The sequence below is a fragment of the Spermophilus citellus genome, assembly GCF_964194105.1.
Source record: "Spermophilus citellus genome assembly, chromosome: X".
In the NCBI taxonomy this organism is placed as follows: domain Eukaryota; kingdom Metazoa; phylum Chordata; class Mammalia; order Rodentia; family Sciuridae; genus Spermophilus; species Spermophilus citellus.
In genome coordinates, this window is record NC_138190.1 from 80608101 (window position 1) to 80635383 (window position 27283).

The window sequence follows — 27283 nt, forward strand, 5'->3', positions numbered from 1 at the left end:
CGTAACCATTCTCGAACGTTGCATGCCCTGAAGTATTATATATAATATATGTATATACAATTAGAATATAAATGAAAGACCAGATATCTACTATATGTGTGCATATATATTTTATATATACACATATATGTATACACATTATATATGCATATATATTTTATATATACACATATATGTATATATTGTATATATATGTATGTTCACTTTCAATTTATGTATGTTCTTTGTAATGAAGTAAGTTTGTTGTAAGCAACATATACTTGAATATTGTCTCTTTATCTTTTCACTGTATGTATTTTAAATTTAAAATTTAATGCAATTTAACTCAATTGTATTGAAGGTAAGCACTGAAAGATAAGGTTACTATAGTTATTTATAACTTGTCTTCTAGTTTTATTTTCCTTCCTTCCTTTCTTCTACCCTCTCTTATAATCTTCCTTAGTGTTTACATGAACTACCATAGTATTGGGTTCTCATTCATTGACTATTATTTTGGTTTGTCTATTATTAATTTTATTTCAGTTACCATGAAGCTTTCAAAACATCTTTTGATTATAGCAATTATTTTGAAATAGCATCAACTTAACCTTATAATAAAAATAGAAATAAATAAAAGCAAAAGAGAAAAAATTACCAAAAATATTTACAGCTGCATTCTATTCCTTCCCACATTTTAACTTTTTGATATCCCATTTTTACATCTATGTTCCCAATAACTTAACATATCAATGCACTTTTAATTGTTTTGTGTTTCATATCCATACAGAAGAGATGAATTGTTTGTGTTATGTTAATAATAATACAGAATTCTCAATATATCTTTATAGTTACTCTTGGCAGTAAGATATATACTTTCCTGTCTTTTTATGTGTGTGTGTGTGTGTGTGTGTGTGTGTCTACGTGCACGCTAGTGTATTACTAGGGATTTACACCATGGGTGCTCTACCAATAAACTATACTCCCTGTCCTTTTTAATTTTTATTTTTGAGACAGAAACCAGCTACATTGCTAAGACTGAACTAACACTTGTTTTTCTCCTGCTTCAGCTTCCAGAGTCCCTGGGTTTAGAAGTATGTGCCACTATATCCAACCCATTTTCCTCTTAATCATGTGCATTTCTTTAAATTTGAAGAAATTCCTTAAGGATCCCTTGTAGAACAGTTCTGAGAGAAATACTGTTCTCTTAGATATTTTTGTTTCTGGAAATGTCTTTATCCCTCCTTCATTTCTAAAATTATAGCTTTTCTAGGTACAATATTCTCAGTTAATCATTTTCTTTTTCTTCTTACTGTTACCTGAGAGGGGTTTAAGGCAGGGTGCAAAGGTTCCTTGCCTCTCAGAGAAGAGTGATACATACAGGGTTGAGTTCTTTGACTATATGTGGAATTTTCCTGGTAAGAAAAGTGCAGCTTCTCATGCAAGCTTTTGTGAATAGCAAATCCCATGCCAATTATTTGATATTTGGAGTTTGGAATGTTTCTTATTGATTAGCTATCTAGCCATTGATTATTTGTGGGCACATTGTGTACGTATTTGAATATGGTGACATTTCAACTCATTATATTTTGTTCTAGTTCATCTGGTACAACCATAGATTGGAAGTTTTATTCATATAAAAAGACTGATATGGCTGTTTGTGTTCATTGATCCAGGTCTCCATTTGGCAAAGGTCTCTTTTTTTTCTCTCTGATGGCTCATCTCTCTTAATAGTCGGAAAATATCATGTCACTTTTCCCGGGCCTGTAATGTTTCATCTGAGAAACTCCCTATTAGTTGACATGAGACAACTTATGTGTTGTTTCCTTTTTCTTGTGGCTGCAACAATCTGTTCATTATCTTTCACCTGTTAGAGCTTGAATGTAAGATGTTTTGGGATACTTGTCAGTTAATTTAAATTTGACTAATGACCTTTGAATTTCTGTACCTGGTTACTTGTATTTTTCTTTAAATCTGGAAGTTTTCTGCTATTATTTATTTGAGTATATTTTCTGCCTTTTTGGCATTCTCAAGTCCTTCTTATATACCAATAATCAAAATATTTTCTCTCTAATACTGTCCCAAATTTCTTGATACTTTCTTTATTTTTCTTTATTAGTTTTCCTTTTTACTATAGAACTATGGCTTTTCAAAAAGCCTTTCTTTGCACTTATTAATTCTTTCTTCTTTTTGATATGCTTTGTTATTGATGCTATCACATTTTTAATCCCACTTAGTATATTTTTCATCTCAAGAATTTCTGTTTAACTTTTTATTTGCTTCTTTCTCTGTGTTAAATTTCTCTGTTTAGTATGGACATATTTGTCTGTATGTTCTTCAAGTTTAGTGAGTTTCCTTAAGCAGCTGTTAAAATTTTCATTCTGAGAGCTCTTCCATAATGATTATTGCGTGGTCAATTTTGGAGACATTACTTTATATTGAATACAAGGTGGCATCATGTTTTGCTGAAACCATCTGATGCTTATTGGTGTGCAATGTCATGTGGGTATTGAACAATTGGGCATTTGTCCCACTTGTTATGGTTTAGATCTGATATGTCCTCCCAAATCTTATGTGCAAAAAGCCTGTTCCCACTGCTGTTGTGTGCAGAGTTGGGACATTTAGAAGGTAATCAACTCTCGAAGGTCCTAAAACCACCAATGAATTAACCATTGATTGATGCATAAAATGGGCTATTGGGAGGTGGTAGAAACTTCAGGAATTTAGAACTTGTTGCAGCATGTAGGTCACTGGGAGCATGTCTTTAAATGGCATATCTCTTCCCCAGTCCCCTTTTCTTCCACTCTCTCCCTTTCCCAGTGCTTCTTATAATTCCCATTCTTTCATTTAAAATTCTAATCTTTTATGCCAAAGTTCAGTATAAACTCATGAATATTTTATTTTACACAATTTGTTGCTTGTTAGAAATAAAGGAAGTCTTAGATCCTAGGGTTTTGTAGTAAGAAAAGCTATTATAATAGAGGTCTACCATTTAAATAAAATATTTAATACTCCAACACATATTACTGTAAAGACTAATGCCCTAGTAATATATCTTATATACATTATTATAATAAAATGTATCAATTTGTCTCTGCCCCAAAGATACCTCCATTTGAGATATCAAATTACAAGAAGAGATAGGGAAATTTCTTCGATCCATGAAGATACTAACTTTCCACTTGAAAACATTGTATGTATTTTGATTGGCATCGCATTAAACCTGTAGAGAAGTTTGGGTAATATCGCCATTTTGACAATGTTAGTTCTGCCTATCCATGAACAGGGTACATTTTTCCATCTTCTGAGATCTTCTTCTATCTCTCTCTTTATGGTTCTGTAGTTTTCATTGTATAAATCTTTCACCTCTTTTGTTAGGTTGATTCCCAAGTATCTTATTTTCTTTGAGGATATTGTGAATGGAGTGGTTTTCCTTATTTCCATTTCCGAGGTTTTGTTGCTGATATACAGGAATGCCTTTGATTTATGCGTGTTGATTTTATACCCTGCCACTTTGCTGAATTCATTTATTAACTCTAGCAGCTTCTTTGTAGACTCTTTTGGGTCTGTTAAGTATATTATCATGTCATCCGCAAATAGCGATAGTTTAATTTCTTCTTTTCCTATTTTTATGCCTTTAATTTCTTTTGTCTGTCTAATTGCTCTGGCTAGTACTTCGAGAACTAAATTGAATAGAAGTGGTGATAGAGGGCATCCCTGTCTTGTTCCAGATTTTAGAGGAAATGCCTTCAGTTTTTCTCCGTTTAGGATGATGCTAGCCTGAGGTTTAGCATATACAGCTTTTACAATGTTGAGGTAAGTTCCTGTTATCCCTAGTTTTTCTAGTGTTTTGAACATAAAGGGATGCTGTACTTTGTCAAATGCTTTTTCTGCATCCATCGAGATGATCATGTGGTTCTTGTCTTTAAGTCTATTGATGTGGTGAATAGCATTTATTGATTTCCGTATATTGAACCATCCTTGCATCCCAGGAATGAATCCTACTTGATCATGGTGCACAAGTTTTCTGATATGTTTTTGTATTCGATTCGCCAGAATTTTATTGAGAATTTTTGCATCCAAGTTCATTAGAGATATTGGTCTGTAGTTTTCTTTCTTTGAAGTATCTTTGTCTGGTTTTGGGATCAAAGTGATGTTGGCCTCATAGAATGAATTTGGAAGAGCTCCTTCTTTTTCTATTTCTTGAAATAGCTTGAAAAGTATTGGTATTAATTCTTCTTTGAAGGTTTTGTAGAACTCCGCTGTATAGCCATCTGGTCCAGGGCTTTTCTTAGTTGGTAGTCTTTTGATGGCTTCTTCTATTTCTTCTTTTGTTATTGGTCTGTTTAAATTGTGTGTGTCTTCCTGTCTCAATCTGGGCAAATCATATGCCTTAAGAAATTTATCGATATCTTCATTATCTTCTATTTTATTGGAATATAGGGTTTCAAAATACTTTCTAATTATCTTCTGTATTTCTGTAGTGTCTGTTGTGATATTGCCTTTTTCATCACGTATGTTAGTAATTTGAGTTCTCTCTCTTCTTCTTTTCGTTAGCATGGCTAAGGGCTTGTCTATCTTATTTATTTTTTCAAAGAACCAACTTTTAGCAGAATACAACAGTCACTAATATGGCATTATGTAAAAATGCGAATATGTAACAGATGTGATTCTGCAATCTGTATTTGGGGTGAAAATGGGAGTTCAAAGCACAATTTGAGTCTAATGTATGAAAGATGATATATCATGAGCTCTGTAATGCGATAAATAATCAATAAAAAAAAAGAAAAAAAAAAACAATAAAAAAAAAAAAACATTGTATGTAGTGAGATGCTCCAAATTTGTTTAGGGATTTGTCAGTTGCATACACTTCTTTTATGGTTTAGATATTAGACGTCCCCCAAAACTCATTTGTGAGACAATACAAGAAAGTTTAGTTGTGAAATGACTGGGTTATGAGAGTGTTAACCTAATCAGTGCATTAATCCCCTGATGGGGATTAACTGAATGGTAACTGAAGGCAGGCTGAGTGTGGCTGAGAAGGGGAGGTTACTGGGATGTGCATTTGGGGTTTATATTTTATCAGTGATGGGGGAAACTCTGTCTTCTTTGCTTCCTGTCATCATGTCCTGAGATGCTTTCCTCCGCCACACTCTTAAGTCAAGATATTCAGTCTAAACTCAGGCCTGAAGCAATGGAGTTGGCTTTTACTGAACTGAGACATCTGAAATTGTGAGAGACAAATAAATGTTTCTTCCTCTAAAATTGTTCTTTTCATGTCTTTAGATCACAAAGATCTGGCTAAAAAACCTTTAATAATTTCCTAGAAGGTTTGAACACAGATCATACCTACCACTGAGCTATATTACCAGTTTTTTAAATTTATCATTTTTCACATTTTTTTTAATCTTGAGACAAGTTGTTGCTAAGTTCCTGAGGCTGGCCTCAAACTTGCAATCCTTCTGTCTCAGCTATTCAAGTTTCTTGTATTAAAGACATGTGTCACTGCTCCATAAAATTCCTGGAAATTTTAAGAAAGGACAACTTGGAAAATTCTGTTTTGTTTTAGGAAGTGGAACTCATTCTCACTATGATATTTACCATGGATTTGTATTATATGTATCTCTTTTACATTACATTGAAGATTTCCAGTATCAGGTTTTGTTTATAAAATAGTTAAAAAGGTTAATAGGCACGGTGGTGCACTCCTGTAATCCCAGCGGCTTGGGTGGCTGAGGCAGGAGGATGGTGAGTTCAAAGCCAGCTTCAACAAAAGCTAAGTGCTAAGCAACTCAGTGAGACCCTGTCTCTAAATAAAATACAAAATAGGGCTGGTATGTGGCTCAGTGGTCAAGTGCCCTTGGGTTCAATTGATGGTACCAAAAAACAAAACAAAGCAAAACAAAAAATTCAAAATACTAGAAGAAAGTGAATATGCATTCTTTGGGGCATGGGAGATCCTCTGTAAGAGTTCAAAATTTTCAATTCACTTGTTTCACCTTTTAAGATATGCCATTTTTAAATTATACTCTATATCTATGTATTTAATGATAAATTAAATATGTGTATTGTACAAAAAATTAGAAAAAATGAGATACTGGGGAGCTATCAAATGATTGTTCTATAGCTTCACTACCATGGTTTAATACCCTTATGCTATCATGCAGGCAGTGAGGTCAGATAGTTACCATTCTTTGTCTCCTCACAAAGGGACAATGTGTATAAATTCTATGTATCCTTCATGTTCCAGTCACAGATATTTTGAATAGGCATATACAACTTATTCAAGACCCAACAATCTACATATATTGCTGCCAAATATTTGCTTACAGGGATACAATGCAAGATTTTTAGATTAATAAGTTTATGTTAGTCACATATATAAGCTTGGAAATACCTTATCAATCAACAATGTAATAGTAAGAATGTGTGAAAAAAGATTCATAAGGAGATGATGTCTATAGGTATATAGGTATACATGCATAGATGTATAGATGGGTAAAAAAGTCTGATTTTAGTCTGAGGAATCTGTTCCATTAATTGAAGCTCACTTCTTGGGCAAAATAGAGACTCTCAGATCTAATAACATTGGGGTCCAATTTCTTGTTGCAATTAGAAAGAAGCACTAGCCTGGGGTAAAAAATAAATAAATGATACTACCAACCATAATACCTGCATTCCTAGACTCAAGTTGTATCCCTTTTCCTAAACTCATTATCTCTTGAAGAATTCTAGTAATTTTAAGAGTATTTAAGCACGCAACATAGATCTTATAGGAGCAGTAACACATACTTATTGTATGAAAGGATATATAGGATGTCAAACCACAAATGGAGGAGATGTATTTATGTCTGGCCTAATCTTACCATGTGCCTATGGTCATTCTGAAATTTCAAGGCAGGATGAAGTTCAAGGTGTAGGTGATATTTCTGAAATTCCAGCTACCATTACCTTAGTCTTTTCTCAATCCTGGATTAAGGAGTAGAGATTGTCCTCACATCTGTCAAAATACACATAACTGAAAAAAGGGATGGCTCTAAATAATTATTACACTAGGGAATAAAGGTTAAGCTGAGATAATTTAGTGTCAGTCCACACAGGTTGAAATTTTAGCTATGACACTACCATTGGTAAGTTTTCTCACATGTAAAATGGCATATGCATGTCTATGCATATGAGGAAAGTGATGAGAGGTTATTGTGAAGATTAAATTAGATAACTCATGTTTAAAAATAAGAGCTATATTAAGAGCTCAAATATAGTGTTAGAGCTTTTTTTTCTCAGACAGCTTTATCTTATTATATTTTAGGGCCTCACTTTTTTCTTTAAGTCATCAATTCAGTCACAGACTTTGGAGAGATACATATCTCATATGTTCAGATATTATAACAGTATGTACTTTCATTTTTTTTTTATAAAGAGAGAGTGAGAGAGGAGAGAGAGAGAGAGAGAGAGAGAGAGTTTTTAATATTTATTTTTTAGTTCTTGGCGGACACAACATCTTCGTTGGTATGTGGTGCTGAGGATCGAACCCGGGCCGCACGCATGCCAGGCGAGCGCGCTACCGCTTGAGCCACATCCCCAGCCCTGTACTTTCATTTTAAAGAATGTTTTCCTATTCCATCAATTCAGTTCTTACTGTTGCATCTTGCCTATCAGTACTGCCCCCACCAGATCATACTGCTGGTTCTGTTTAGTACTACAATTGTTGATGGACGGAGATTCCAGGAACAGAATATATATATATATATATCTGTCATATCTCCTTTTAGTTGCTCTTTTACTCAGAGTATTTAATGTGTCAAGTAAATGAAATGCTTTAATAAGATTAAGAGCTCATTTCTCGCTGGGCACAGTGGTGCACTCCTGTAATCCCAGCGGCTTAGGTGGCTGAGGCAGGAGAATGGTGAGTTCAAAGCCAGCTTCAACAAAAGCAAAATATGGGGGGTAGAAAAGTGTGCGGGCCATAAAATACACACAGACATCATTAAAACATAATGTTATATAACAAGAAAGTAAATGTTATATAATAAGAAAGGAAATGTTATTATACAACAAGAAAGGAAATAAAGTTGAGAAAAGTAAGATGAATTGTTGGGGAATCTAAAATATATAATGTCTTATGAAATTATCTCTAAGAAAATAACATTTGAAAGAAAGAAATGAGGAAAGTGGTGAGACTAGCCTTCTTGGGGGAAAAACAATAAGTAGAAGGTACAATTTAATTACAAGGGACTTCAAACTCTTGCCTTCTTTTCTGGACCCACTGTTATTTTCCATTAGTTTATGTAACTGTATTTTCTTGGACCAGTATCTTGTAATTTTAATTATTAGTCACTTAGAATAACTGATACATATTCTTCAAGATTATGTTGCCAATTTTTGGCTCTTTGCATTTAATCCAAACTTTATGTTAAGTTTATTAATTATTATAAAAACATGCTGGTATAATAGATGGGGAATTACACTCAATCTGTAGCTTAATTAATTAACATCTTTATAATATTGAAACTTCAAATCCATGACCATGATATGTTCTTCCATTTATATTGATTTTCTTTCATTTATTTCAGTAATGAAGTATAATTTTGAATACATATTAGAATTTCACACTTTTTATTACATTAGTTACTAGCTTTTCCTGTTTAAAAGTATTTCAGTATAATAATATTTTCTAATTTAATGGTCCATAAGCAAATGCATGAATAGAATCACATTATTTATTTATTCTATTATTATTATATTTGTTATCACTGCTATTGGTAATACTGAGGTACAAACCATGGCTTTGATCATAGTAGAAAATCACTCTAACATCAAGCTATATCCTTCAATATCTATGAAGGATCAACTAAACTACATTACTTTAAGTATAGCCTAGGAACTATTTGATTTGATTATATTTGTTTCCTGTTTTGCATGTAGGGTTTTTCTTTTCTTCCTTTCCTTTTTTCCTTCCTTTCCTTTCCTTTAGCTTTCTTTCTTTCTTCATTTGTTCATTCATTTGTTCCTTCCTTCCTTCCTTTCTTCCTTTCTTCCTTTCTCATTCTCTTTCTTTCTTTCTTTAGATTAAACCCAGGGATGCTTATCCAATGAGCCACATCCCTAGCCCATTTTTATTCTTTTATTTTTGAGGTAGGTTCACCCTAAGTTGCTTAGGGCCTTGTTAAGATGCTAAGGCTAGTTTTGAACCTGCAGTCCTCCTGACTCAGCCTCATGAGTCACTGGGATTATAAGCTCTGCCACTCTGCAAGAAGTCTTATGTAGTTTTAAAATGATGCAAACTAATTATATCAGTGATAACAACAATAGAAAATAAAAGGAAACCTTATGGAGATCATTAATTTTCAAAAAATTTTGGAAGTTTTAAGTTGTGGTATAACAGAAAATAAAATATAATGTATTTTATGTAATTCTAAGTATTATCTTTTGAAGTTTTATTTTATAGTTGTTTATCTCTAGGAATTAGAAGTCATGTTTTTATATGTTTATTGTATTCAATTTATTGAATTAGTTTATTAGTTTATTAACTTTTTCTAATACATAATGTGTAGAATATGATCTTTTATATATTCAAATTTGTGATTAATAATGTTTTATTTATTCTTTTTCCAGATAGGAATCTACTTATATTAAAGAACCTGATACATTTATTTATTTTCTTATTTACTTTACATTTGAGAACTTTCTATTAAAATATTAAAGAAATTAGTATCTGAACAATACCACAAATTTCTTTATAAAATGTGCATACATATATTTTTAATTTATTTTATTTGTAGATGGACACACAATACCTTTGTTTATTAACTTATTTTTATGTGGTGCTGAGGATAGAACCAGTGCCTCAAACATGCTAGGCAAGTGCACTGCCACTGAGCTACAGCCCCAGCTCTGATATATATTTTATTTGTATCATCAATATAACAATAAATATCTCAAACATAAAAAATAAGTCATAACTAGAATACAAACAAGTAACCATTTTCATTCTGTATAATTATTTCCCAAATTTCATTCATATATACATATTTTTATTTAATATGTCTCAAAGTAATTACAATTTTCTGACAAGATCTTTACTTTGGAACATTAATGAAAGACATTTTCAATACTTTAATAACCTTGATAAAGTACAATTTCAATAAAACAAAAACATCTTATTGAGGAATAATAACTTCCTTTATCCTCTTTTTCTTTTTTTTAAAATCCTTAAATTTATTTTACTATTTTTTCATTGCTTATTATTATAATACTTATTCTTTCTTAGTAATTGTACAAACTAATGTAGTTAACTGTGACATTTTCAATTTCCACACGTACATGCATTGTGCCTTGATCATGTCCCCTTCTCCCTTCACATAACCTACACCACCCTCATGGTTCCATCCCCTTGGTCCCCTTTCCAGACACTAGAGTCCTTTTATTTTCATGCTATCTTTTTCTTTTAATCCCACATATGTGAGAGACCTTGAGTTACTTGACTTTCTCTGGCTTATTTTGTTTAACATTATCTCCCAACACCATATATTTTCCTGCAAATGGCAGGATTTCATTCTTTCTTATGGTTGAATAATAGTCCATTGTGTATATATGCCATCTTTTCTTTATGTGTTTTTCCATTAACAAACACTTAGGCTTATTCTCTACCTGGCTATTGTGAAAAGTGACACAATAAATGTGGGTATGTAGATCTCCTTGTTTGCTGACTTCATTTACTTTTGTTATATACCCAAGAGTGCTATACTTGAACCTTATGGAAGTGTTTTGTTATTATTTTGAGGAAAGAGTATACTGTTTTTCATAGAGGCTGTACTGATTTAAATTCTCATCAAAAATATGTAAAATTTCTTTCTCTCCAAAAATGTCAAGATTTTTGCTTTTTTGTTTTATTTATAGTATCCATCCTGACTGTGATGTGGTATCTCAAGGGTGCTTTGATTTGCATTTCCCTGATGGCTAAACATAATGAGCATTTTTCATGTTTATAGGCCATTTGTATTTCATCTTTTGCAAAGAGTCTATCCAGATCATTTGCCCATTTATCAATTTTATTTTTCTTGTTATTTATATACTTTGGCTATAATACTCATTCAGATGAATAGTTGGTCAATATTTTTTCTTTTTCTATAGGCAGATCTATATTTTGTTGCTTACTCTACTGAAGCTTTTAAGTTTGATATAATTCCATTTGTCAAGTCTTGCTTTTGTTTTCTATGCTATTGGACTCCTGTCAAGGAAATCATTGCCTATGCTAATATCTTGAAGTGTTTCTCCAGGTTTTCTTCTAATAGTTTTAATGTTTCAGGCCTTACATAAATGAGGTATTTGTTTTATTTTGAGTTTATTTTTGTACAAGGGGTTTGGTTCCAGTTTCTGTCTTATACATGTAAATAATCACTTTTCCAAGCACTGTTTCTGCATGAGGTTGTACTTCTAAAGTATGTTTTCAGCATTTTTGTTGAGAATAAGTTGGAAAAAGATGCATGAATTTATTTATGTGTCTTCTATTCTGTTGGATTGGTCTATATATTTGCTTTTGTGCCAACTTTATTTATTTATTTGTTTATTTATTTTCTTACTTACTATGACTCTGTAGTGTGCTTTGAAATCTGATGCTTGGATGACTCCTGCATTTCTCTGTTTGCTCAGGATTGCTTTGATTACTCAGGGTTTTTGTGTTTCATGTGAACTCTAAGATTGTGTTTTCTAGTTCTGTGAAGAATACCATTGGTGTTTAATGGGAATTTCATTGAATCTGTAAATTACTTTGGGTAATATAGCATTTTAACATCATTCCTTCATCAAATACATGAATATGGGAGTTCTTAGTACCTTCTAGTATGGTCTTCAATTTCAACTTAATTTGCAACTTAAAACATCATCAAAACAAATAGAGTATAACTTAAAAAAAAAGGTGTTTTATAAATGATCCACAGTAGCCTCTTTGTATTGGCACTTAGTTTGTTTATTTCTTCACTGAAGTGTGAGACCAAATAACTCCCTCTGGTGCCCAAACTGAAAAATATATTTAAAAATCACATCCTATTATTTTAGATATAGCCTAAACAGAGAGATTTTCAGTCATTAGAGTCTACCTGATTTGCATACTCTGTGAAATCTCACCCAGATACATGCTGTCCATTGACTAATAAAGATGCCAAGTTGTTAGAGTCCTTCACCAGTCTGTAACAAATATTCTCCATTGCACTATTGCATGACATTATTCTAAATTTAACTTTCTTTCTTTGTTTCTTTCTTCCCTGGTATTTCCTTTGTTATTCTCTTATTCTGGAGGATGACGCTTCTCTATAAAATTTTGGATGGTCACATACTATGAAGGACTTCCCATCTCATGCATCCTTGCCCAAACAATGGCCAATAAAACTTGTGAGATATTACCTTCCATGGTCATATCTTTTCTTTGATTCTCCAAATCTTTCAAACCTCTATAGATATATAGGACCTATGATGTTCTGTGCTACAAGAAAGTCTTTTTATAATCTCAATAAAAAAAGAAAAAAATATTATTAGTTCTATAGGGTTAATTATTGCAATCAGATTCATAGAAGGGTATTCATTTGGAGTTAATCTCATTCCAAATGTATGCTACAGGAAAAAGATAAAAGAATAATGAATTAAGACATTCTTAGGAATAGTTTTCTTGATGTACTTTAATTTTTTTATTTGTTCCAATTAAGTGTATATGATAGTAAAATGTATTTGCATATATTATACATATATTGAGTATAACTTTTCACTATTCTGGTTGTACAAGATGTAGAATTACATTGGTTGTGTAATCATATATGCACATAAGATAGTAATGTAAGATTCATTCAATTATTTTTCATATTCCCATTCTCCCTCCCTTTTCTTCATTCACCATTATCTAATCCAAAGATAGCTTTTTCAATGTTGAAGTATGTTCCTACTATCCCTAGTTTTTCTAGTGTTTTGAGAATGAAAAGGTGTTGTATTTTTTCAAATGCTTTTTCTGCATCAAATGGTATAATCATATAATTTTTAACTTTAATTCTATTGACGTGATGAATTATGTTTATTGATTTCCATATGTTGAACCAAACTTGCATATCTGAAAAGAACCTCACTTGATAATAGTGCACTATTTTTTAAGTATGTTTTTGTATGTGATTTGCCATGTTGTTATTGAGAAATTTTGCATCTATGTTTATCAAGGATATTGGCCTGAAAATTTTTTTTCCTTGATGTGTCTTTTTCTTGGTTTTGGTATCAGGATAATACTAACCACATAAAATGAGTTTAGAAGAATTCCCTCCTCTTCTTTTTCATGGAATAATTTGAGGTTATTGGTATTAATTCTTCTTTGTAGGTCTCATAGTACTTGGCTGTGAATCTGTCTGGTCTGGGGCTTTTCTTGGTCGGTAAGCTTTTTATGGTGTCCTCTCTTTCTTTGCTTAAAATTAATCTGTTTAAATTGTGTATGTCTTCCTGATTCAGTTTGGGTAGGCCATATGTCTCTAGAAGTATGTCCATGTCTTCAAGATTTTTTATTTTACTGGAGAATACATTTTCAAAATAGTTTCTAATTATCTTCTGTAATTAACTAGTGTCTGTTGTGATATTTCTACATCATGAATTTTAGTAATTTACATTTTCTCTCTCCTTGAGGTGGTTAAGGGTTTGTCAATTTTATTTATTTTTCCAAAGGACCACCTTTTTGTTTTGTCATTTTTTTTAAATTGTTTCTTTTGTCACAATTTCATTGATTTCAGCCCTGAGTTTAATTATTTCCTGCCTTCTACTTTTGGTTTTTGTTTTTTCTTTTCTAGGGCTTTGAGCTATCATAATAGGTTGTGCATTTATTTACTTTTAATTATTGTAATGAATGAGTTTAATGCAATGAACTTTCCTCTTAGGACTGCTTTCATAGTGTCACAGATATTTTGATATGTTGTATCAGAATTCTCATTTACCTCTAAGAAATTTTTTATCTCCTCACTGATATCTTCTGTTATCCATGCATCTTTCAATAGCATATTATTTATCCTCCAGGTATTGAAGTAGCTTCTATTTTTTTATCAATGATTTATAATTCCATTTAATTATGGTCAGATAGAATGCTGGATATTGTCTCTCTCTATTTCTGTATTTGCTAAGACTTGCTTTGTGGCATAACATATGATCTATCTTGGAGAAGGATCCATGTGCTTCTGAGAAAAAAAAGTGTATTCACTCGTGGATGGGTGGAATATTCTATATATGTCTGTTAAGTCTAAGTTATGGATTGGTTTATTGAGTTCTATGTTTTTTTTTAGTTTTTGTTTGGAAGATGTATCATCAGATGGTGAGAGAGGTATGTTAACATTACCCAGTATTATTGTGTTGTGGTCTGTTTGATTCTTGAAGTTGAGAAGGGTTTATTTGATATACATAGATGCCCCATTGCTTGAGGCATAAATATTTATGGTCGTTATGTGTTGTTGATATATGATCCCCTTAAGCAGTATGAAATATTCCTCTTTATCCCTTTTCACTAACTTTGGTTTGAAATCCACTTTTTCTTATATGAGAAAGGAAACCCCTGCTTGTTTACATGGTCCATGTGAGTGATACATTTTTTTCCCCATCCTTTAGCCTTCATTCTGTGGTTGTCTTTTCCTGTGAGATGAGTCTCTTGAAGGTAGCATGTTATTATTTTTTTAATTCAACCTGCCAGTCTATGTATTGATTAGTTCATTTCATTCGCATTCAGGGTTATTATTGAAATATGTTTTGAATTCCAGGCAATTTTGGTTTATTTTTGGTTTTTTAATTATACTTCATTTCTCCTTTGATTGGCTTTTCCTTTAGTGTAGTTCCTCCTTATACTGATTTTTTAAAGTTTTTTATATACTTTTTGATTTTTTATTATTTCTTACATACTACACAATAGAGGAATGCATTACATTCATAATTTTTTGCATTAAAATTATTTTTTATTTAGTTTTTATTATTTCTTACATACATCACAATAGAGGACTGCATTACATTCATAATTGTTTTGCATTGCAATTCTTAATACACCTTTATACCACTATTTACCTTTTACAGATCTTCATTGTTCTTTTCCATTTCCTCCTCATGGAATATTTTGCTAGGCATGTTCTGTAGTGCAGGCTTTCTTGCTGTAAATTATTTTAACTTTTGTTTATCATGGAATGTTTTTATTTCCTCATCAAATGTGAAGATTAATTTTGATGAGTATAAGATCATTGGTTGGCATCCATTTTCTTTCAGAGCTTGATATATTTTGTTTCAGGATTCTGTGGCTTTGAGGGTCTGGCTTGAAAAGTCTGCTGAGATCCAAGTTGGTCTTCTCCTATATGTAATCTAATTCCTCTCTCTTGCAGCCTTTAAAATTCTTTCCGTATTCTGTATGTTGGGCATTTTCATTTTAATGCGTTTTGGTGTAGATCTGTGTAATTTTGTATAATTGGTGTCTTGTAAGCCTCTTGTTTTGGATTTTCCAATTCTTTCTTCATGTTTGGGAAATTTTCTGATATTATTTCATTGAAGAGATTATGCATTCCTTTGGTTTGCATCTCTGTGCCTTCCTCTATCCTGATAAATCTTATATTTGGTCTTTTGATGTTATGCTATAATTCTTTGATGTCTTTTTTATGGTTTCTTACCATCTTCACTGTGTGGTTAACTTTATTTTCAAGATTGTATATTTTGTCTTTATTATCTGAGGTTCTGTCTTCCAAGTGGTCTAATCTGTTGATGATGTTTTGTATTGAGTTTTTTTTTTATTTCGTTTACTGTTTCCTTTGTTTCATAGAATTCTATATTTTTTTCAGAATCTCTCTTTCTGTATTTGTTCTCTTATCTCTTTGTTGGAGTGATTGATTTTTGCCTGTATCTGCTCACACAAGTCATTCTTTATTTCCCAGATCATTTTAACTATGTATATTCTGAACTCCTTCTCTGACATTTCATCAACTACACTATCAATTAATTCTATGACTATAGTATCTTGATTTGTTTGGGGCACTTTCTTCCCTTGTTTTTTCATGTTGTTTATGTGTCTTCCTTTCTTGCAGTGCAGATCTGAGGTATTGCAGTTTCTACCCTATGATCTTGTGTTGTCCCTGCAGGTTACCTATACCTCACATTTAAAAGGGAGATCAATGTTTACAGCACCCAGTGCAAACAATATGCCACCCAAAATCTGTTAGATCATATTTAGACATTTACAGTTTTGTCATTATAAACAGAAATTATGAATTCAGTTATCATCTACCATATAGCCAGTAGGTTTGCATAAGGGTTTACAATTTCTAATGATGGACAGAGAGAGATGGGGGTAGGGAGTAGGATGTGATGTTTGTAAGGTAGGATGTGAGAATATAGACGTATTAGTTTACAGGAAGAGTGAAAGGGGAAGCAAAAGAAGTTGGCTGTTAGCAGGAGAAAAAAAAGAAAGAGAACCATGCAAGGCTCCTTTTTTTCTCTGCAAGAGGATGGTGACTGTTAGCAAATTGGTGCAATTGGGCCCACAGGGACCTTGGTGATGGTCTTCCAGTTCTTGGATGTTGTCCCTAGATGGAAGTGGCCATGTCCCTAGTTGGTGGTGACAGTAGCATCCAGCCTGTAGGTACCTTGATGTTGGGATTCCAGGCCCCAGTCAGTGTCCCAAGATGGAAGCTCCCCCAAATAAAGATGGAGGAGGCAGCAGCAAAGGTAACCCAAGATGCTGGTGGAGATGTCCCAAGATAGAAGCAACTGCTTTCAGAGATGGGGCTGGAAGGATGGGCTGTGTGATAGTATTGAGTGGCTTTTTTTTAGTGATGCTGCACTGTAGCATGTGGTACTGCAGCAGACAACTGCTTCTTACCCCTGTCCCTATCCCATGGTAGAGATTACCACATGGAGTGGGCTATGGAGTGGTTGCAGTGTTCCAAGATGGAGGTGTTTTGGTTGGAGCCACGAGTTGGTTCATAGGGAATCAAAGTGTGGTGCAGTCCACTCTGAGAGGGCACAGCAGTGGCCCCTCTCTGGTCTCCAGAAGGTGTGGCGCATGATGGGGCATCCCTATCTGGTCTCTGGCAAGTCTGGCATGTGGAGGACTGAGGAGATTTTTTTTATTGGTGTCTTCCTGATTTGGATGTCATATGTTTAAAAATTTCAATTGTCCACTCATCCTCAGCTTTACATCTTCTCAGCTTTTTCTCTAAATTTCTTTGGGTATAAGTGATCTTATCAGAATACCACTGATATATTTTAGGAAGTCCTCTCCATTCTTTGTTATGGCTAGGCACATACTAGCTTTTAAATGTATCTGAGGAAAGAGCTTTTAATTGTCTGGCAGTCAGGTTTCTCCCTGTTTTGGCATTTAGTCTTGTGTACTGTCTTTAAGAAAAGCATCATCCACCCTGAGCTGTCAGTTGAGTGTGGGCTCACATCATATTTCAAAGGTTTTGGGTTGTGGTGGTCTAAGGTAGAGTTGAAGTAATGTGGCTGAAATGCTGTTGCTATTCCTGTGTGAGGTGCAGGGTTGCTGCCTCACTGGAGTGTACAAGTCATTGGTCTTGTATCTGGGTACACTGGGAGGTGCCTGATATCTTCGGGATATTACACTATAGAATTATTTTGTGAGTTGTGCTACATTGCCTATGCTTAAGTTTCTCCACTGGCTGTTGGTGGTTCCACTGATTTTGGGTGGCCCTGGGGAATACCTTCCATGAGTTCATGTCTGAATGTGCTCCATGTGGTGTCTACTCACAGATCTGAGTCCCATGACTGTGGATCCTCCAAGAGGTGTTATTCATGTAAGGCACCAGAGTCCCTGTCCTGTTTGCTGTGGTTTCTGCACTAGCAGTTAGTAATTCTTGGGCATCAGCCCACAGATTTACATGTGCTTTGTGACAGGGACATCTGTTTCTTTTGGGTGTGGGGGTTCTGGGCACAAGAATTTTGCTGACTGCTCTAAGTCACTGAATATCTGTGCTGCTCAACTTGGGCTTGTTGGAAGTGGCCCATCCCATGCCTGAGTATTTGGTGACTGTTTTTGATGGTGAAGCCTGTTTGTAAAGGTTTTCTCTGGAATGTCTGGACACTGATGTAGCATGACACACTCCACACTGCCTAATGCAGATCATGTGGATTTTTCACACCACCAGGGCAGGATGTTAGTTTGCCCATCTCTTCCCATACTCTAAGGACAGCTACTACTCCAAGCTCTGAAATGCCCTTGTGTTGATTAGTGTACATGTCCCCGTGTTGCACATCATAGTAGGGGATAGGAAAGGTAGCAGAATACAACAATTACTAATAGGGCATTATGTAAAATTGTGGATGTGTAACCGACGTGATTCTGCAATCTGCATTTGGGGTAAAATTGGGGGTTCATAACCCACTTCAATCTAATGTATGAAATATGATATGTCAAGAGCTTTGTAATGTTGTGAACAACCAATAAAAAAAAACAACTTAAAAAAAATAATAACTCTGAATGGATGTGTTTCTAATTCTCCCGTTACATAGTAGACTGACTGAATGGACTATAAAACAAAATCCCACAATATTATGCATACAAGAAACATATATCAGTGGCAAATATTTATCCAGAGGGAAAGTTAAACGTTGGAAAACATTATTTTAAGCAAATGGAATCAGAAAGTAAGTACCTTTATTTTTATCTAAGAAAGTAGATTTTAAGACAAAATCTGAAGAAACAAAGAAGTTCACTATATATTCATACAAGGGAATGAAACATCAGAAAAATAAAACAAATGTGTGTGTGTGTGTGTGTGTGTGTGTGTGTGTGTATATTGCAATATTCAAACTTTATAAAACAAATACAAATATGTCTAGACATAAACAGGAAAATAGGCCACAATAAAATGATAGTGGGTAACTTCAATATTCCAATATCTTATCTTCATCAATAGATAAATCATCCAGAAAAAGTCAACAAAGAAACATCAAAACTACATTAAAATATGCACTTAACAGACCTGAATATTACATCCAATAGGGGCAGAATGTGCACTATTTTAATTAGCACATGGAACTTTTCCCAAAATAAACTACAGATAAAAATACAAAACAAATCTTAGAATTTTTAAAACGAAAATAATTTCTTGATTCTTCTCTGATTAAAACATGCTATATATGAATCAAGGGGTATATTAAAAGGATTATACATGATGATAAAAAATTATTTAAGTAATGCAGAGTTTCTCAACATAATGAAATCTGTCAATCTAATTCCCCACATCAATAGAATAGAATAGATTAGAAAAAAATGAAAAAAAAACTTATAATATCATCAGTTGCAGCAAAATCATTTGATAAACTCTAGCATACTTTCTTGATAATTCTTCCAAAATCAACAAAAACAGATAATTATAATATATTATTCATGAAATGGAATATTATTCAGCTATGGAAAAGAATGAAGGCTTGATGTGTGTTCTAATATAGATCAACTTGAAAACAAGAAGTAGACAGAACAAAAATACCTGCAAATTTTGTACAATTTTATTTATATAAAATGTCCTTAATTGGAAAAGTGATAGAAACGAAAAGCATTTAGTAGTTAACATAGAAACAGAAAGCATTTTTGTAGAATATCATTGACATTTCCTGAATCTTCTGTATCTCTCTTTACTTGTCTCCATGTTCTTACTCATTGAGCAAATTCCAATTTTGAGTTTAATGTAGAAGTATTATTTTACCATTTTTACAGTTTTTATGTTATGCACAACGTATTTAATATATCCTTTAGATGAGTTATTATTTACTTATATAAGCTGAATTAAATTATTAGCCCTCTTTGGAGTCAGGATAGTTTTAGTTAACATTTGTTTCTGAGAGTCACTGATATTTATCAGTGGAGATTTATTTCAATCATTTTAGCTGCTTAAGATTATTAGGTCATATGAACACAAGAAAAATTTCATATTGTTATGTTTTGGTCAGAGTTTGACTTTTTACACTTTTCTGGCTATAATTTATTTAAAAACATTTGCTAAATACCTAACATACTGGATATTTTTAAAGACACTAGGGATATACAATGAATGAAGCAGAAAATGAATGTGTCTAACAAATGATAGAACTTATATTCTATTATGAACAAAGCTGTCATAACACATTATTGCTCATGGATCCAGGAATATCCATGCAGCAATTTCTCTAGGGTATGTTTTTAGACATGGAAATAATAGGTTGGGAGATTTGTTCATGCTCAGTTTTCCTACAAAATGTCAAACTCTGCTGAAAATTAGGAGTAGAAAATGATTAAATATGATTTTATTGAGAAGAATTCTATTAGTTGGTGTTTCTGCATACTGTAAGGAAAGCTTATATAGATAACAGGGAAAATGATGGGAGTGTAGAAAGAAAAAATAAATAGGCAATTTGGAACTTTAGTACATGGAAGTTTAAAATGTTTATTTTTGGAGGTAGGATTTGAGCACTTTATTTGCTTCCTGTTTTTGTAGGTATATGATGTAGTTACCAGAAGGTTGGACATGCCTGCTGAAATTTTGCTGAGAAACACCTTGGTAGTGGATATTTAGTCTTCAGTTCTATTCTTGTCTCTATATTGAAAAAAGGCCATTGCACATGGGGCTATTCCATGAATAAGATTGTGGACATGTATTTTTACTTGTTATTTTTGAAATAATCCTTACATGAAGTCCATTTTAATATATTGAAAACTTAATAATTAGAGTCTTGAAGATTCAGAAAGGATTTCAGAATATATTTTCCCCTTCACTGTTTAGTAGTTATGCCTCAGTCAGCCTAGGATTTTTGCCATATCTATTAACTGTCAATACAGTAGATGAAGGCAAATGGGATATTGAACTGCAAGAATCCTTATTATTACTCAATGGAAATATGTGTCTCAGTGAAGACAATTAGGGACAAAATCTACCACCTGTGAAAGCATCTAAATGTATTGGTTGCTCCTAGAACTTGTGGCAGTGTGAAAGCCTCTTTTTATTTTATTTTTTACATAATTTAACAAAAACAACATTTAAAAACAGAAAATATAATTTCTTATCAGAAGAAATGATTAATATAGGTAAACATACCTAGTGTATGAAGAGTCACAGAGTCAGCTGAGAGGCCTAAGGAAGATGAAGCTGCAAACAACTTTCATAAGAAGCTGAGAGAAGGAAACTCTGGTCAGATGACAATTTCAGTAATATATTCTTCTATTGGTTGAACATAAATATTCTTCAGTGGCATATTCATTTCCACAACAAAGCAAGTCCTACCTCTAATAGTTATGCATTGTTGTTGACAAGGTAAGAAAACTATCTGTCTGGCATAGACAACAATCCAAGAAAATAAATGCCAACATACAATAAAACAATGTTTTATACTAATAAAATAGTGAAATAAAATATGGTAAAATAAATTCAAGATATAGGCATACATGATGACTTCTTGAACAGGGCTCCACTAATATAGGAAAGAATAACATGAATCAACAAATGAGATCGTGTCAAATCAAAAAGATTCTGCACAGCAAAGGAGACAACAGAGTGAAGAGACAACTGATAGAATTGGAAAACAAAGAAAAACCTTTCCTTGATACTTCCCTAACAAATGCTAATATCCAGAATAAAGAATTCAAAAATATTTCAACCTTAAAAGAGCAAAAATCCAATCATTAAATGGGCAAATGAGCTAAACAAATCCTTCTCTGAAGAAGCTCAAATGGCACACAATTACATAAAAAATACAAATGTTCAACATCACTAGTCATCAGGGAAATACAAATCAATTCATTTACCAGTAAATGCCATCATTTCATTCCTCATTATGATTGAATAAAACTCTTGTGTGTGTGTGTGTGTGTGGAATAAAACTCTTGTGTGTGTGTGTGTGTGTATATATATATATATATATATATATATATATATATATATATAATATAATCAGGTATATATATATACCTGATTATATTTATCTATTTGTCTGTTAATGGGAACCTTGGCCATTGTGAATTCTATTACTATAAACATTGGTATGTATTTTATTGGTACATATCATAATAGTGTTATATAGTGATATATAATGTGAAGTATAATTATATTTTGATATATATCATTATGGTGAACCTATTTTAGTCCTTTAGGATAAATACCAAGAAGTGGGAAAACTGGGACATATAGTGATTCCACTCCTAGCTTTTGAGTGATCACCATTCTGTTTTAAAAAGTGATTGAGTTCATTATTTACTCCATATCTTCACAATTATTTTTTTCTATTGTTGTCATTCTAATTCTAATGAGATGAAATTTCTTCTTCTTCTTCTTTTTTTTTTTTTTTGGTACCAGGGATGAAACCTAGGGATGCTTAACCACTGAGTAACAACCCAGATCTTTTATTATTTATTTTGAGACAGGTACTTGCTAAATTGCTTAGGTCCTCACTAATTTGCTAAGGCTCACCTCCAAATTGCCTCAGCCAGGAATATGCCACCACACCTGGCTCAATGTAGTTTTGACTTTTATTTCCCTGATTGCTAAATATATTCAACACTTTTCATGTATTTGTTGACCATTTCTATTTCTTCTTCTGAGAAATGCCTATTTAGATCTTTTGCCCATTTATTGTTTGGGCTATTATTTTTTAGGAGGAGGTTTATATTAATCCTTGGTCTGAAGCATAGCAATGTTTTTTTTCTCCATTCTATAGGTTTTTTTTTCTTCAGGATCTTGTTCATTTGCTGTATAGAAGTCTTTTTTTTTATTTTTTTTTTAATTTTTTATTGATTATTTAAAGCATTACATAGCTCATGATATATCATCTTTCATACATTAGACTCAAATTGTGTTTTGAACTCCCATTTTCACCCCAAATATAGATTGCAGAATCACATCTGTTACATATTCACATTTTTACATAATGCCATATTAGTGTCTGTTGTATTCTGCTACCTTTCCTAACCCCTACTATCACCCCTCCCCTCCCCTCCCCTCCCATCTTCCCTCTCTATCTCCCCTGCTGTTGTTCAATTCTCTCCCTTTTTTTTTCCTCCCCCTTGCCCCTCATAGCCTCTTGTAATTTTATGTATCCTTGAAGGTCTCCTACCATTTCCATATGCTTTCCCTTCTCTCTCCGTTTCTCTCCCCCCATTCGTATTTGTTATCTGTAGTCTTTTCCACATGCTCTTCCTTCCTGTTCTGTTCTTAGTTGTTCTCTTTATATCAAAGCAGACATTTGGCATTTGTTTTTTAGGGCTTGGCTAGCTTCACTTAGCATAATCTGCTCTAATGCCATCCATTTCCCTGCAAATTCTATGATTTTGTCATTTCTTAGTGCTGCATAATATTCCATTGTGTATAGATGCCACATTTTCTTTATCCATTCATCTATTGAAGGGCATCTAGGTTGGTTCCACAGTCTAGCTATTGTGAATTGTGCCGCTATAATCATTGATGCAGCCGTATCCCTATAGTGCGCTCTTTTAAGGTCCTCAGGGAATAGTCCGAGAAGTGCAATAGCTGGGTCAAGAAGTCTTTTAATTTATTTCTTCTAACAGTTTGCAATTTTATGGTCTAATTCCTAGGTGTCTGGTGCATTTTGAGTTGATTTCTGTGTTGAGAAAAAGATAGGATTTTACTTTCATTCTTCTATATATGTTTATCCACTTTTCTTAGCACCATTTGTTTAAAAGGCTATCTTTTCTCCACCATATATTCTTGTCACTTTTGCCAAGAATCAGATGACTGTATCCAGCTGGACTGGTCTCTGTGTCATTTATTCTATTGTTCTTTTATCTCTGTTTTTGTGTAAATGTGATGGTATTTTTTGTGATGAAATTGGAGAACATCATGTTAAGTGAAATAAGCCAAACTCAGAAAATCATAGGTCATATTTTCTCTCCCTTATGTGGAAGCTAGAGAGAATTAAGGAATAAAAAATCAAATGTTCCCTTTATCTAGTGCTGCATTTACATGAATAATTTTGAAGCCTTGCATATCTCGAATGACTTGGTAGATACTTTTTTGATCAAAGAGAGAATAGGGTCTGTAAATGCATATTGAATCATTGTTAATTTGACATTAGTAAGTCAAATGTATTAAAAATGAGTAAGAGTCATACTTCTGTTTTAGAATATTCAGTACAGAGATTTAACTACATATCCATTTGTTAAAGATGTCTTTTTAAAAATTCCCCAGAGTGCTGTGCTGAAGATTAATAAATTTTCACATCAGAGAGGTGAGGGTGGTATGTGGGAAGTCTCTGAATGTCTAAATTTTGATGGTTTAAGTGCTCACAAAGAGAACATTGGGATTGGATTATGTCCCTGAATTTTCATGATTGTTACTGTGAAAGAGAAAATGGCATGCATTTGTTTCTTCATTGTACAATTTTTAAAAGAATTTTGTAAAACACTTTTATAAAATTCACTGTAAAATTTTAAAAAATAAATAAATAAATGGATCTTAAGAAAAATAGAAAGGACTATTACTGCATTCTTTTGGTCTCTATTTGTGTAGAATATCTAATTCAATTCTTTCATCTCCAGCACAAATGCCTTTGACTGTGTGGTGAGTCTCTTGTATAAAATGTATGGTTGGGCTTTTCTTTTTAAATCCAATCTACAAACCTATATCTTTATTGAAGAATTTAAACCATTTACATTCAGGGATATTGTAGAAAGTAAAATTTTATTTGCTTCCATTTTGATTTATTTCTAATGCTTATTTCAGATTTGATTTTTATTCAACTGATTATTACTTTAGCTAGATTCAGTCCTATGTTGCTTTTCATTTTTATTTTTATGCAAAAATATTTAATTAGTTATATCTTTCTTTATTAAAATTTTTATGTTTTTTTTAGTTTTATATGAGAGTAGAATGTATTTGTATTTTGACATACACAAATGGAGTATAACTTCCCATTCTTGTGGTTGTGCATGATGGAGTGTTACACTGGTCGCATATTCATATATGAACATAGAAAAGTTATGTCTGGTTCATTCTACTGTCTTCCTATTCCCAGTCCCCCTCTCTTCCCTTCATTTGCCTTTGTCTAATCGAATGAACTTCTATTCTCCCAACCCCATCCCTTATTGTGTGTTAGCATCCACATATCAGAGATAACATCTGGCCTTTGGATTTTTGGGTTTGGCTTATTTCATTTAGCAGGATAGTTTCCAGTTCCATCCATTTACAAATAAATGCCATAATTTCATTCTTCTTTTTGACTGAGTAATATTCTATTGTGTGTACATATCACATTTTCTTTACCCATTCATCTGTTGAAGGCACCTAGGTTGGAACAATAGCTTAGCTATTGTGAATTGAGTTGCTCTAAACATAGATGTGGTCATTTAGGTGTAGTATGATGATTTTAAGTCCTTTGGGTATAAACTGAAGAGTGGGATAGCTGGGTCAAATAATGGTTCCATTCCAAGTTTTATGAGAAATCTCCATATTGTTTTGCATGGTGGTTACACCAATTTGCAGTCTCACCAGTAATGTCCTTGCCAACATTTATTTTTGCTTGTATTCTTGATAGTTACCATTCTGACTATATTGAGATGAATTCTTAGTGCACTTTTAATTTGCATTTCTCTAATTGCCAGAGATGTTGAACATTTTTTAATATATTTGTTGACCATTCATAATTCTTCTGTGAAGTGTCTATTCAGTTCCTTTGCTCATTTATTTATTGTGTTCTTTTTCTTTTTCTTTCTTTTTTTTGGTGTTAAGCTTTTGGAGTTCTTCATATATCCTGGAGATTAATGTTCTGGAGATTAATCTGAGGTGCAGCTGGCAAAGATTTTCTCCCATTGTGAAGGATCTCTCTTTCTTGTTTCCTTTACTATAAAGAAGCTTTTTCAGTTGATCCTATCTCATTTATTGATTTATTTTTTAGGAAAATAAAAGGATTTTAATTTAATAAAATATATCTTAGAGAAAACTTACAGAAAGATTTTTATTTAACAAGTAAAACCTAGGAAGCATTTCCTTGTTGGTGAGAAAATAGAAGGCTATGTGTTACCATCACTTAAACTTCCAATATTGTAGAAAATGTAATCAAATATATAACTGTTGTGGAAAAATAATTAAAAATGTAAAAACAGCAACACAACAAAATACCATAAATATCACTTTACAACTACCAACTTTGCAGAATTTTAAAGTTGAAAACATAAAATGTTGGTGAAAATGTGATGTAATGAACTCTCATAAGTTAATGATAGTATTTGAAATGGTAATGGCCACTTTGGAAAGCAGCTTGACACTATCTGGAAGACGCTGAAAATATGCATATTATATGATCTAACAATTCCATTTCTACGTGTGCATAAGAACACTAGGAAACATGAATAAGAATATTCATAGTAACTCTGGTCTTTATTACCCCCATTTATTGATTCTTGATTTTACTTCTTGTACTTTAGGAGCCTTGTTGAGTAATTCAGTTCCTGGGCTGACATGATGGACATTTGGGCCTATTTTATCTCTGGTCTAATTCCTAAGTTCTTTTTTTAAAAAAATATTTATTTTTTAGGTATAGATGGACACAACACAATGCCTTTATTTTTATGTGGTGCTGAGGATCAAACCTGGGTCCCACCCATGCAAGGCAAGCGCTCTACCACTGAGCCACAATCCCAGTCCTAGTTTCTAAATTCTTGGTCCACCTTGAGTTGAGTTTTGTGCAGGGTGAGAGATAGGGGTTTAATTTCATTTTGCTACATATGGATTTCCAGTTTTCCCCACACCATTTGTTGAAGAGGCTATCTTTTCTCCAATGCATGTTTATAGCAACTTTTTCTAGTATGATGTAATTGTATTTACGTGGGTTTGTCTCTGTTTCTTCTATTTTGTACCATTGATCCTCATGTCTGTTTTGGTGCCAATACAATGCTATTTTTGTTACTAGAGTTCTGTGGTATAATTTAAGATCTGGTATGGTGATGCCTCCTGCCTCAATGAGGATTGCTTTGGTTATTCTGGGCTTCATTGAAAATGTTTTGTAGTGCAGGCTTACTGGTTATAAATTCTTTTATTTTATGTTTATCCTGAAGACTTTATTTTATATGCTATTATGAGGATCATTTTGCTGAATATAGTAAACTTGGTTGACATATCGTTTCTTTCATACCTTGGTACATATTTCCACACTTTTCCTGGCTTTTACGGTCTGGGTTGAGAAATTAGTTGAGATCCAAATTGGCTTACCTCTAATTATGGTCTAAGTTTATTCCTTACTTCTTCTTTTACCTAATTTAAGATTTTAACTGTAGTCATTCAAAATTAGTTCTCCAACATTTCCTCTACTGTGGTGTCAATGGGAT

The 27283-nt window shown here is 32.9% G+C and overlaps 1 protein-coding gene across 16 annotated transcripts in view; it reads left to right on the forward strand.

Moving 5' to 3' along the window:
- LOC308639592 (transmembrane protein 182-like) overlaps window positions 1-27283 on the forward strand; it is a 569067-nt gene that overhangs the window by 92678 nt on the left and 449106 nt on the right. For 7 of the 16 annotated variants that reach the window (XR_014020075.1, XM_081277828.1, XM_081277822.1 and 4 more), the window contains one exon: window positions 13331-13378. The exons of 6 other annotated variants lie outside the window; for them this stretch is intronic. Coding sequence is in view for 8 of the 10 variants with exons in the window: in XM_081277828.1 (XP_081133954.1) it covers window positions 13331-13378 (48 nt within the window). In the remaining 2 variants the exon portion in view is untranslated. Of the gene's footprint in view, window positions 1-13330; window positions 13383-27283 lie in introns of those variants that run through there. 3 more of the 16 variants (XM_081277825.1, XM_081277826.1, XM_081277821.1) reach the window with 1 other exon arrangement.